Source organism: Amphiura filiformis, chromosome 14 (assembly GCF_039555335.1).
Source record: "Amphiura filiformis chromosome 14, Afil_fr2py, whole genome shotgun sequence".
NCBI lineage: Eukaryota > Metazoa > Echinodermata > Ophiuroidea > Amphilepidida > Amphiuridae > Amphiura > Amphiura filiformis.
Window position 1 is genome coordinate 58,829,474 of NC_092641.1, and position 14,693 is coordinate 58,844,166.

A 14,693-nucleotide genomic window follows, 5' to 3' on the forward strand; every position below is an offset into this window, starting at 1 on the left:
TTTGAAACGTATTCATTATCTTTATATAACCCGACATTTAAATATCCTAATAACGTTTTGAATAAACGTTTTAAGAATTCTTGTGTTTGCTGGGACTGTACATTTGTAGCCACTTACAAAAATAAAATTGTAATATTTTAAAATAAACTTAGATTCGCCTCTAACGCGAATATATATGCGGCTGATATATCAATATAGTGTACGCAATTATGTCATTCGCTACTTGCACGTTCCGCCATTATGCACTATGTGCGGGGAGAGCCTCGAACTGGCAGCATACATGAATGGGAATTGGCGGCAACATGAGTCATAACGTTCCGTGTAAGGTTACATAATTCTTCCCTTCATGTATGCTGCCAGTTCGAGGCTCTCCCCGCACATAGTGCATAATGGCGGAACCGTGCAAGTAGCGAATAGTCCGTCCAGTAACAGCCTCGGGCTCGCCCAACAGAGCATGTACATGTACAGGGTGTCCCAAAAAAAAAGAGGCCCCACATTGCGCCCTCTTTTTCTCCTATTTCTGAAACGTTGATCAAATATATTTTGGTATGTAAAGAAACCCTAAATCGTTAGCTATAATAAACCAAAAATTCTTTCAATCGGCTCACAATTTTTGAAGATATGCCCTCTTTAAGAAATGTACCCGTTTTTCACTCTGTCCCCGGATGAGGTTTGGCTACATCAAAGATTTAAACGAAACACACGGTTAATGACATGGACAGATGACATTAGTCTTGGGAAAGCATTCACTATAAGCGAGGATCACCAGCTAGCTTCAAACATCTTCGCAACCCCGTATTACTGCTGCATTCGCAAGTATCCAGCGCACAAGGCCTTAAGGATGGTACGCAACTCAATTAATGCAATGAGAACTAGGGCTGAAACCTGTATTCGTCATGGAGGCAACCAGGTAGAGGGCAGAGCAGCACAGTAAACTCACTTCAAAAGAACCAAAGACAAACTAAACAGCCCTTTTCAGGGCTACCTTTTATTCCAAAAAGAGAAATGACTTATGTTGTCAATAAAAAGAAAGCAAGAAACAAGAAAAACATAAGTAATTGCAAGTATAGCAAAAGAAGTCCCATCCCACATCAATTTCGCCCAAATTAATGACACTTAACAAAATCCATAACCCATAAGCCCAACGGTAAAGCCCATTCCCTTAAATAAAGTTGTTATTTTATAAAGTTATCATCGAGGAATGTTTTATATTCATGCATGGTATATGCACTTTCCAATCTTTGAAGTAGCCAAACCTCCTCCGAGGACAGAGTGAAAAACGGATACATTTCTTTAAAAGAACATATCTTCAAAAGTTATGAGCCGATTGAAATAATTGTTTTGGTTTATTAAAGCTAACGATTGAAGGTTTCTTTACATACCAAAATATATTTGATCAACTTTTCAGAAATAGGAGAAAAAGAGGGCACAATGTGGGGCCTCTTTTTTTGGGACACCCTGTATAATAAGGAATAATACTGTGGTACGGTGTTTGTGTGCTCTTTTAGGCCCGCCACCGAGAGGGTAATCCTTAACGGACTAGGATGTGAACTTGTGAAGGACTTGAGACAATAACATACATTATACGAAAATACTGTCTTGGTAATATTGCACAGGAAAATAAAACTGAAATCAGTGAGAATATCCTTCGGCGAGCACTGTTGCCTTTTTAACACTAGATCAGAAATTGCTTGTGGCATGATGGAGATAATTTCCTAGCTCTGAACTTATAGTTGCTGATTGTTTTTTTTAATCTGAGGATTATCGTTCATGATACCTGTTGCAGAAAATCATCGCAAATGGATTAAGGAGGATATAAAATGAGAAGGGGGTGGAGGGGTACCCCCACGGACAGATACGAAGGTCAATGCTAGACAACCGTCCATGTATAATTACCGGTAGCAGTTATACTTTTTTTCTGGTATTGTAAAAGGCAACCGTGCTTGCCGACGAAACGTACACAAGTAAGTGCAATTATTGCTGATCCACTGCTGGATTCAACATGCTCGTGCAATCCCAGCCAACACACTACGTTTTCACGAAGTTCGCTGACGTTCTGCTTAAGTTGTCATCTACGTTGTAAATACGTAAATTTGTGAACTCGTATTCGTGTTGTGACAACGTTTTTTTTCGACGTTGATTTATGGACGTTGATATAACGTCATTATAACGTTATACTCACGTTGATTTGACGTCAAGATGTGAACGTATTATTCAAACGTCCCTATTAAGTCCGTATGAATAATACGTTCACAACTTGACGTCGAAAGAAGGTCATAATGCCGTCATATCAACGTCCGTAAATAAAAGTCGAAAATAATCTTGCCACAACACAAGTACGACAAATTTAACAACGTAACAACGTAAATGGCAACCTAATTACAACGTCAGCAAACGTCGTGAAAACTCAGTGTGTTGGTTGTAATTTCATGAGCATGCATTTAGCATAGCAGTGGATCAGGCGTACATCGTATATGACAACCTATAAGTACAACGTAGATTATTTTTATACGACGCGACGTTGTAACAACGTTGGCTGGGATATTCTTATGATTGATCAACACGTTATAAGACCCAATTCATACCACTTATTGGACGTCGAATATTCGATACAATAAGTATTCGTTATTCAATCTATTTCCCTTTCAGTCACTTTTATCTTCTACCAAATGTTAGTGTTTATTCATGTTAAATCGATATTTCCACCAGATATTCAACGTCTAATATAATTTTTCGTTAACAAACCTTCATTACTAGGTAAAAAGAGTTGAAACAGATTGGATAATGAATAATTTGACGCCGAATAAAGTAAGTACGAATTAGTCCAAACCGTGCGTGATTAGCAATATACGATGAGCGTATGATATAGAAAGTGATGTTGCAGAGGATGATTTAAGGAAACCCCATCATGCACTGCAAAAGTGTTATCACTAGAGTTTTAACTGCCACTCTACTTTTCAAATCTGTGCAAAAGATGTTGTTTTAGAATTGTGCGTGTGGCATTATTACTTGGTCGATTTCAGAACAAAAGTGATGTGTGTTTAAAGGATAATTCACACCTTCTGTAGATAACATAAAATGTGAAAGCGACCAGCATCTTCACAGCGTACAAGTTTAACCATGCACTTCTATGCAGCATAGCAAAGCAGTGGTGCCGTGTTACTCACACTGCTCGCCTGCTGCACAGTAAACCCAGTGGGATGGTGGGTAGTTACTTAAATCATCCTCTGGTGATGTTGTATGAATATCGAAGAGAGAAATGGGTCCATTAATGTTAAAGAACACTTCGAGGGTCCAGAACCAGAAAGAAGTAACTCACTATGACCAGCTAACTGTCACAAAATGAGCATGAAGTTGGCTCCTTGCTTTGGTCTCCCAAAATCAATGTTTCCTATACAATGTCCCTGGCGACTTTATGCTCATTTTGTGGGAGCAGGTGATTGTGAGTTGAGGCTTTCTGGTTCTCAACCCTCGACTTGACACAGCAGTTTCCAGAATCCAACACGAATATTTCACTACTTTGTCCAGCACGTATTGGTAAATAGTAAAAGTTTGTCTATATTGCACTATAATTGTTCTCCATTCTCCAGGGTTTTATTTGCTCGTCCAATCAAATCTGTAAGTAAGATAATAATTGAAAAAGGTAAACATATAAATAAATCAACTCTAACCTATGATATAAAAAACATAGTGCTAAAAACAGCGCTTCCTCATTCGTTAACATTTCTATTCGAGAAAGATATTAATAGAAAGTTTGAAACAAGCAATAGTCGGTCAGTCGTTTTTACTTTGCGAATGCGATTGGTGGAGCATCGCGTCGACGTTAGTTTTAGTTAAGTAGAGAGCACTTGGTGAACGACTAACGTGAACCCATGATGTCAATTTGGTGCGTGTATCCTTCGTGGGCGTATCCTTCGTGTAAGAGAGCACCAAACAAATCCTAACTCTAACCCTAACCTTTATCCTAACCCTAACCCTAAATCTTAACCCTAACCCTAACTCTAATCCTATTAGTATTTCATGCTCTCTTACACTAAGAATAAACCATTTGGTGGCAAAGAGCCGGTAATTGGTTGCACTGGCATCACGTGGCATCGCGCGTTTGTATACCGCGTTCACGTGCGTTCACCTTGTACTAGGGGGGGGCTATATATTTTGTAATACGTGGACGCCCATGTCGATTGGTTAAAGTTACACCTTGCATTTACAAACAGATTTAAACATAATATATAGATTAAGGACCACCATTTTTAATAAACGAGCTGACTAGTGTAAGTCAACCACCAGAAATAAAATGTGATGTGATGTGCCGGGAATTATTTTTGTTAACGTCTTGAATGTGTTATAGGACCATTAAGGCTACTGAAAGTCGAATCCAAGTTTATCGTTACACCGACCCGGTCCCGGGAAATTGCCGGTCGAATAATTCATTATTTCCAAATATTTCATTATTTTATATTTTGTCAAGTTTTTGAGAAACAAAAACTATTTGAAATAATTTCTCACCAAGAAAATCGCATTTTAAGCATCTTGTTGGTTCTAATACGGCATTTACTGTGTCACATTGATAATGAATAATGAAAAATGAAAAAGTATCTACTCAATCTTGAAAAAAAAAATGTAACGAGAAACTGGGACTTGACTTTCATTAGCCTAAATGAAAGCTAAAAAGTTGGTTTGGTAGAATCCTGGGGAGGGGGGGGGGGGGGTCCTCGTATATACATATGATACACCAGGCACATGATGTAACAGCCCAATTGAATTGCAACTTTTGATTTTGGGGTTTGAAGGTTTGGAGGCGCATATCTTGGTCAATTATTGCTCGATTTTTACGAACAGGGTGTCAAATGAGAAAGCAAAGTCCAATTAACAACATGTATATTCCAGAATACCCCGAAGATGATCAGGATGTTGAACAGCAAAGATGACTATAACTGACGAGTTTCTGTTTGTGCCTGGTGTACTAGACTAATACTAGGCATACTAAATTTCCTACTTATAACAAGTTTTACTTACGTCAATGTATCAAGACAAGAATGTTATTGAGTGAACCGGGCAAAATCAAACAAGAGGCGTCTCTGGACTACAATCACCGGTAATGAGCCACAACGTCACCTATTTACCATCAGACGTCCATTGTGTAGTGCTCGGTATGTCAGTGGTTGCTTCAGCATTGTCAAATGTATAATAGTAGCCTGAAAATTAACCATCAAATATGTCGTCATTATAATAACAATTTTGATAGCATAGTGTACAATTTTTGGAGGAGTTCCGGAACATCTACACTAACATGACTAATACAATACCATGGCTCTGTGTGTCTTTGCGGCTATGCGTTTCGCCGAGCTTCGACGCATCGATCCGATATTTTGGCGTGCGCCGTTTATGGGGTTTATGAGGTCATTGGGGATCATGGTCAACGATCGTGGTAAACTTATCCTGTCGGGCTCAAACTTGGTGGGTGGAATCCTTGAAATGAACTTGGAATATGTGTGCAAAATGAAATTGAGGTCATTCAAGGTCAAAGGTCATCCAGGGCTAAGTTTTAAACTGTGCCCAATTGGCCTTAAACTTGGTGGGTTGAACCCTTCATATGAGGGGAACTTGAAAAACAATAACTTGAGGTCATCTTCGGTCACAATACATCCAGGGGCTAAATTTTAAACTTTGCCCAATTGGGCTTAAACTTCAAAAGAAAACCATGGACTAATGAAGCGCAATAAAAGAAAAAACAATCTCGCAATGCCAAAAATGCCCAAGAGAGCAAACATATTATACACATCAGCGAGGCTACAACATAAATTTACATCCCCATGCAGTATCAAAAGCACTTATTTAACTTAATTCAACGAAAGAGATTTAGTGCCACGAGCTTGTGCAATTCTGGAATCGAAGTCAGGAACTCGTGAACTCGGCATTGCTGCTCCGAGTTCCTGACTTTCCAAAATGCACAAGTCTTTTTCTTTACAATCCCTTTGGTTTTGTATTTTTTCGCAGTTGAAAATGAATTTGGCTGAAAATAATATATTGCTACTATGAACGATTGTGAGTCATACACATGTATCATCTTCTTTACAAACACCAAATTAATGTGTGACAAAATGGCCTTCTTCACCTAACCATTGATTCATTTTTGAAAAGATAAGGGTGTGAACTCCCACCCCTTTCGAAATATGTCTGGTGTTGAAAGAGAGGCGGAGATAGGAATTGCTGTATGAAAGAAAGAACACTTACTACTATCGTAAATTCCTGCAGGTAAAATAATCACAAGAAAAGAACAAGTCGCCGTCTTGTGGTTATCGTAATCGTAAAAGCTATACTCGACTATCGTTTCGCCTATTGGAAAATACGTGCCAGATGGGTGAGAAGGGGTGAGACGTTCGATCCTGAGGTCCCCGTCGGATTCCGCAGTGGGTTCTGTCCATGTTACCCTCCGCGATGTGTAACCCTCACGTAAGTGTTTCACAATGGATTTTTCAGGGCAGTTAAGAATCAAAATGGAACTGTCCGGCTGTCCTGGTGAGAAGCGAATAAGGTCAAGAAAACGTGTGTTTGTAACTTTGACCACCCTGGTTATACATAATTAGCATTTTATAGTTGTTTAAGGTGGTACTACACCCCTGACCAATTTTGTTCCTATTTTTGCATTTTTCTCGAAATTATAGCGCATTGGTGACAAGTAAGATATGTATATTATAGGGGCAAGGACTACAAATACTGCACTGAAAATTTTATTTCAGCACAGACAACAGTTGTGGAGTTACAGTCAAAAATGAGGGAAAACCAATATTTGATCAATAAATCCATAACTACTTGTCTTGAGTCCCTGAAATTCCAGTATAGTAACTGGATTCCTTGCCCCTATAATAATACATAACTTTTGGTCCCAGTGTTTTATTAGTTTTTGGGAAAATGCCAAAATAGTCACAAATTTATCAAGGGTGTAGTACCACCTTTTAAAGTAAATCTATTCTGATAGTATTTTTGGTAACCTGTTAAACGATTTAATGTTTTTCAAAGGCTAAATTTATTTCCATCAATTATGATGGGTATCATTATTGCAGAGATATTCAAATAATGCAACACCATCACCATGATCACAAGAATTTGTGCTGAATTGTCAAAGGTTCATTTTAAGCTTTACTGCATTGTCAACAAACTCGGAAAAAAATTGCGATTGTGTTAACCACAAGACCTAACAGAACAGCGGGCATTATAATGATAAAAAAATAGCCACAAAATATTTGGCAAAAGAAAAAGAAGTCAGATTTGATACCAATTTATATACATTAGCGGACGTTTCTATTTTTATAAGTATTAAAGAAGAACAGTAGCGGAATGTCAAATTATCAGAACATAATTATAATGTGTTTCATAAAGCAAAACTTACCGCTGCTGCCCGGAAAGTATGCGAAGTATACTGCAACTCCAATGGTGATAGCTACTAGGAATAGCGCTGTTGATGTACCAATAGCAATGATTTTTCCACGTCGCCTTCCTGTACTCGGTCGTCTTACTGTTTCAGGTGATTGCACAATGTTAGGGGGCTGAGATACTGTGGTGTTTAATTCTGCAGGTTCTGGAACGAAGCCACCCTGCCCCGATTCCACGAGGGAAGGTCGTCGTGGGATTTCTGTGGGATCATACTCCACAGGCTCGGGTTCTGGAACAAATTTATTTTGAATTTTCAACATACTATCTGCACGTTGTGTTGGTTGAACGGATTTAGGACTATCGGGTTCTGGAATGAAGCCTTCATTTTCGCGAATATCGATTTCACTGCCAGCCATGTCAGGGTCGTATATTGGAATAAGTTTACGTTCATGTTCTAAATAACTTTCTAAGATAATTTCACGATCATTGAGTGTAGAGTCTGAAGACCCTGGAGTTCGATTTAAGCTCCTCATTGAATTTGGTCTACTTAGTGGTAAACTTCTAATAGAAGGACTTAATGAGAGTTCTGCTCCACCGCGGTGTAAGTTTCTCATCGATGAGCTGAGCGACTCATCTCCTGGTCGATCTCGGGTAGCGTATTCTTCACCGCCACGATAACTAATAGAAGACTTTCTTGACGAGTCACTTATATGTCTTGATAGATTCATAGGGGAATTGATTTGGGGTGACATTACATTGGCTTGATCTACATTTGCGCTTGTTTTATCCATTAAATCTAACTCAGTAGCAGTCAATGGTCGCGTTAATGGGTTATAATCGGGCGACGAAGAAGGAAATGCAAACGAAGTATCAGTCTCCGGCTCTAGATGCCCAGGTGGGGGTCCAGGATCAGACACATGATGGCGTAGACTGATTTCTTTCTGTGGTATGACCTGCAATGGGATTAGCTCAGGTGGCTTCTTGTTTGCTAACGGTAACTTATAGGACTTATTTTTCGGAGCTACACTTGGAGGAGGGGATCTTGTTTTATGCACCGTTTCCTGTATAACAGGTATGTCTATTTTGGTTGTGTCCGGCTCTGTTTTTTCTGTCACTAAAGAGTCACTAGAATAATAGTCTTCATCAGATAACGCATGTCTGGTAGAATCTGGCGATAGTATAAGATTACTAATCGCCGATTGGTCCGCAATTTTAACCCTATCTTCGATAAAATCGGCAGGTGTTTCATTAGCACTGACTTCATGTGTGCTTTCAATTGTTGCGTCTTTAACATCGTCAGTGCTCTTCGCATGTCCTGTTGTCAGGTCAATGCTTGCAACAGATTCATTTTCATCGTTCTCCAGATCCGCGTTTTCATTGGTATCGCTTGGTATAGTGGCTAATGAGTGCACTGTAGGTCGCTGATGGTAGGGAGTATTTCGCAATGTATCTTGGTTGTAAAGATCCGTGTATCTGATAGGCTTGTTCTGAATGGGACTCGCCCCAGATGGAGGGGGAGTCTGGAATGTCGCTGGCCTTCTGGACATTTTGCTTGGAAATACGTCAACTGTACATGTAGATCTGTGGATAGATGTGTAGAGAGGATTAGTGAGACTTTAACGAGGGAGGTTGAATGAATTATGGGAAGGCCGAGTGGTATTCATGATTCGCCATTATGTATCCCATGTCTAGACCATTTTGCTTCATGTTGATATTCACGTGTCGTAATATTTAGGCACAAAAACACATCTGTTAACATTTGTATGATATACAATATATTCTGTAGTAAATAAATGGAATATGTTGGTGATATTTGAGGTATTATAATTATGCCTGATAGAATTAGATCGTCTAGTATTTTTCTCCACCGTCATTGTGATTTCACTCACTCCACATAGTGATTGAAATCAAATTTGCGTACCGCGAAGGCAGAGGAGACCAAAGCTATAGACGAACGCGCATACGTCATTAATATGTGCAATAAAGGTAATACAATAAATCCAATGTTCACCTTTCACAAGCCCCGGGCACAAGCCCTTAAATACAAAGTCATTGATTGCATTTGCTTCCTCGTTTCTCTTTAATATCAGTCTTTATTTATCTAACATTCCGAAAGCAACATAAATTCTTTTAGTTTGTTAATAAAAGTGAAATATTTCAGCAGCAAGATTTGATGTTTATTTAAACCAATACCATGAATACAGGTGTTTGTTTGTACTATACACTCAGAACGCTAGTTACTCACTGGCTATTGTTATACAAGGCTCACTCAGTCATTTAATTAGGTACTGCGCCGATCGAATTCGGTGTTGAAATGAGCGAAATTGTGTGTTACAACTTTTCAATTGAAAATAAATTTTCTCGGCCAAATAAAAATCAATAATTTTAATTCTTTCAGTAAATATCAGAAGAAAACCATCATGATTGATACTATATTTTTAATTTAAATCCTGGTGTTAAACTTAGGTGTGAAATTTAGTCGTCTAGTGTAAGATTTTCGATTCTGACAAGCCTGAAGTTCGCCCATGAACTTTGTTTGGAGTCAACTTTTTAGCTTTTCAAAGTAATATTATTCGCTAATGAAAGACATTTCCCAACTTTCTAAAGTACATCATACCGGGCTACAAATCATAATTTTGTCAGAATTTCGGTGTTAATCGCACCATTTTACATTTGCATGTGTCAATTTGTTCACAGTCAACTCATGGATATACCTATGGCTGGATGATTTTGCACGCAACATTGGAAATATCGATTATTTCTGCTGTTTGTATTCGAAATGATGTACTGAGTTGGACATTTTGGCAGTTGCAAGTGAAAAATGGGGAAATCAAAACGGATATTCTAACAAAACTATAGACATAGTACGGTGTGCATTATAGAGTTGGGAAAATCTTTCTTTAGCGAACTATATTAGTTTGAAATACTAAAAAGTTAGACCCCCAAAAAAGTTCATGGGCGAGGTTGAGGTCTGTAAAAATCAAAAACCTTACCGTAAAAGACACAATTTCATGCCTAATTATAATTAAGGTATATTCAAGCACTATGTTTTTATCTGATATTATTGAAAAACAATTATTGTTTTTTATTGACCGAGAAAATTAATTGCAAAACAAAAAGTTGTAGGCTATCTCTGAACTGTGTCGATTTCAACATCGACCAACTTTTAGTACGACTATGCATAACAATAGAGGATGGTCTGTAGCGTTCTGAGTGAATATGCAATGAATGTGTAGAGCCTAAAAACTGCGATAAGATTGCGATTAGGGTTAGGTCTAGTGTTATTTATTTTTTCTATTTATTAATATTTGAGTGGTGTATTTACATAATAAATCTGTTCATTTATTTATTTGCTTTATTCGTGTATAAGCCATATTATTTCAAAAAAAGAAATCTAAAATTCAGTTTAATTATTCTATTTTGTTCTGTCTATTTCGGTTTATTATTAAATTCTAATTTTTTGTGGTGAAGTATTATCTATATAGTTTGTACTGACACTTCAAAGTTACTTCCTCTTTTGTGCAATTATCAAATGGCGCCTTCGACATACATGACTTAAAGTTCGCTTAATATCAATGTCATTTTGACACGTGAAATTAGGTTGAAATCTTTCGGAGCATGATATGCAAATATTATATCTTTTGTTCCTTGTTCATTGCTTACAGACTCGACTCATCTTGTGTGCTATCAAAATGCGGGTATTCAGCTAATAATTAAAACAAGAAACATCATGCAATTAAACATGCGTGGCCTCCACATGATCACTGTATAAATTTAAACACGGGTGAGGCTCTTTCCGATTAAAATACAATTCAGGGACTGAAAAAGTAAAGTTAACCATTTTGAAGAACCCAAGATGATAAAACAATCACCTAATACTCTTCTACAAAATAGTTACCCCCTGCTTGTTCTCACAGAATAAGGGAAAATATCTACGGTCCGGTGCTGTATTCCCACGGCACCAGACCGTAGATATTGTGCGGTATTTCGTGAGAACAAACAGGGGATAACGATTCAGATTCGGCTTCATGGAATACGGCATCAGACCGTAGATATTCATATTTAAAACAGGAAGTAACTAATAATATTCAAGTACTTCCCCCACACTCTGTCTATATTCCCGGGAAATGTGAGGCACTGAGCGTGGTGGGATTTTGCCTTAGAAGTAGTGATGTAACAGTATTAATTACCATAGCGACCAGGCAAACCAAAACATCTAAAAAAAGCAGAATTTATTTCTGCACATTTTGACACTTCATTTGTAGCAATTGTCTAAATATTGATGCCGCAGCGAACATTTAAATCAATGTAACCCAAGATTTGAAAGTTGCAGTAAAATCTATTGATTTGTATTCTGTATAATGGAAGGAAATCTTGTGTAATGATATCTGAGTGTTTTTGTATTGTTGTAAGTGCAACTTTCAAATCTGAACCTCACTACATTAAATTGACCGGTGTTTTATTGTTTTCTTGGCTATCGTATCAAATGAGGTGTCAAAATGCGCAGAAATAAATTCTGCTTCCAACGCATTTTACAGATTTGTAATACAATAACTCGTTTTTTGAATAATGGCCATTATTTAAAGGGGGGGGGGAATTACTTATTTTGAGAATTTTAGTTTTGAATGTAATTATTGCCCTTCACTCCAAGCAGTCTGTACTCATCACCTGACCTGTGTGCGAAATTTCATTCCGTAGTTAACATTTGCATCGCATACATCATGATGAGGTTAGATTCCACGGTGTTCAGTTTTATAACACAAATTTATATTGGCATTGTTATTTCCACTTACCTTTTTTACGAATTTTCTGTGAGACCTGAGAGCACATCAGACATATCGAATTGCATTTTTAAATTGAGGAATGTCCTTCTGATATCAAATAATTTTGATTGTGTGAAATTCGCGATATAATACACATTTTGTGGCAAATGATAAAAAAATGGATACTTTTGATATTTAACAGGCCTTGAAGTAAACCTTATAAATCTAATGATATGTAATTTAATGTATGTAGCTGGGATGAAAATCCAATAATTAATTGGAATTGTTGACATTTCATATTGAAGATATAGATTTTTCCCCCAAACCTGAAAAACATTTGTGAATTGAGGTTTTTTGATGTTTGGTTCGGTTAGGGTTTAGTGACATCTCTGATCTGCTTTGTTGATGACATCTCAACATGCAACGCCTTTCTACAAATCACTAAAATTTGTACTAATATTGAATATTGAGGTACAGAAAAATATCAATTCACATGCATCACTCGAATACAGAGAGCCCGTACTCATTATTTGGCCACACTCTAAATTTTGCAACGGTTAATGTAGTTGTGAACAAATGGTTGAACTGTTTGTTGCACGCTCTTGATGCTACGTACTTTGAATAAACATGTACTGGCCATGTAGTATGAAATTATTCAGGTGATTAAAAAAGTCAATCTTAAAAAAATCCTTTCATACCCAGCAGAAAACACACGTTTTCTGAATAGCGGGCAAAGTTAATGTTATGAAAACTGATTTCATTTAAAGTTGTATAATACAATACTATTTTAAAGTTGTTGATGAATAAAGTGCATTAAATTATGAAGTAGTTAATAGAAAGGTAAATTATATTATAACAGACGAATAAATAGAGTATAAGATATAATTTAATTAAACAAATCAATCAATAAATGAATTTAATAAACCGATAGATAAATAAATACAAAAATCAATAAATATTAATAATATAAATAAATTAATAAATAATCATTTTAATAATCAATGACACATAGTGGCTTTTCTATACCTCTGCACAGTTCCTACTTGCACTATAGTAAAGGTAAAATACATTAAAATATCTACACCAACATAGTTGAGCAATTAAAAAGAAAGGACGCTCCATTTTGACTCTGTATCCTAGGTAATGACTAATAGGCTAGGCATGCAATAGCCCACTAAGAACCCTAAAACACCAGCTGCATTTCAACTGACACTTTAAGTGTTAAGAATACACTTACAATTAACTACATACACACACAAAATGGGTATTATCTATTGTCACAACTTACCCCTCCTACAAATTGCTGTCCCATTCCATTAATGATTTTAAATTGCAAACAGCATCCATGGTTATGTCACCTGGATATGTTGTCGTGTACCAAGCCACTCGTAATACATGTTGTACCTTTTACCAATTGCAGTATATGAATGACACGGTTCAATGGCATTTTTGGGTATAACTATTTATAGGAAACAAACTTTTACGCTGGAGAATTTTCACCAGATTATATTGTTTAATTTGGGTGTATTAAAGCAAAGCAAGTTCAATGTGGGATAACTTGTGCTTTCAAACGGAACGTGCAGGGGTGTTGTTTTCCTATATATGCATGAGTGTATTATGTCATACGTGGCTTATAATATGAAGGAAAAAAAAACAGGTTCGTATATGAATTTGAATATCATTTAGACAAATGATATAGATCCTGGAAAACAAAATTCAATGACCTCAAATAACGAAATTGAGGACATTGACGTCAAATTGTTTTATTGTTATTACGGGCACTAATAACGACCCGAATTTCATGTAAACTTAACCTATAATGCCTTTTTCTATATATTGCCCATCGTATTTTACGTCAAAATTTGGTGACACAATTGTTAAAAAAATTGCGTCTGATAAAGGAAAAACAATGATACCCGACCTGGTACACACTGAAAAAACGGTGTTAAGCATTTAAAGACTTGTATAAAAATGTTTACATTAGGAAACGAATTTGGAGAAAATCTTCTGTTAATAAAATACTATGCTGAGCCACCAGCCTGGGTGGCTCACGCTCCAGTAATTTCAGATGATTGAGCTCAGTAATACATCAAAGAATGTCTTCCAATTCATAAAAACAAATAGATAATCAGCTTATCGGATTAAAAGCTTAGAGGATAGGTCTTGCTGCTCAGCGAGTGTTTGTAATATTATCAGAAGGTTTTCTCCAAATTCATTCTCTAATGAGAGTATAAGTGATTGATAATGTTTAGCCATTGACATAATTTGATGTTTAGGACTTTGATACAGTTTACAAAGGGAACGGCAAGTGTGCTAAACACCTTTTGATACATCTATAAACCAAGCTCCTATAGATCCTGATAATAAACATATCAAAAAAGTAACTAACCCCCCTTGAAAAATGGCCATTATTCAAGAAAGGACTATTGTATTACAAATCTGTAAAATGCATTGGAAGCAGAATTTATTTTTTCTGCTTATTTTGACACCTCATTTGATAAGATTTGAAAGTTGCACTTACATACAATTATCAACAATACAAAAACACTCAGATAT

General features: G+C 36.8%; 1 protein-coding gene across 2 annotated transcripts; it reads right to left on the reverse strand.

The window, feature by feature from the left end:
• Positions 1-408: 408 nt before the first annotated feature.
• Positions 409-13,561, reverse strand: LOC140170370 (uncharacterized). Of its 2 annotated transcripts, XM_072193741.1 has the most exons (5): positions 13,426-13,561; positions 7,391-8,955; positions 6,235-6,516; positions 5,017-5,195; positions 409-3,616 (listed from the first exon to the last, which is right to left on the reverse strand). In XM_072193741.1, exons 2-4 carry the CDS (start codon positions 8,919-8,921, stop codon positions 5,116-5,118), a joined length of 1,893 nt encoding a protein of 630 aa, XP_072049842.1. In that variant the 5' UTR covers positions 8,922-8,955; positions 13,426-13,561; the 3' UTR covers positions 409-3,616; positions 5,017-5,115. The 2 variants fall into 2 exon arrangements, with proteins under 2 accessions (XP_072049842.1, XP_072049843.1); XM_072193742.1 differs by lacking the exons at positions 409-3,616; positions 5,017-5,195 and having other exon boundaries at positions 6,348-6,511.
• Positions 13,562-14,693: the final 1,132 nt, after the last annotated feature.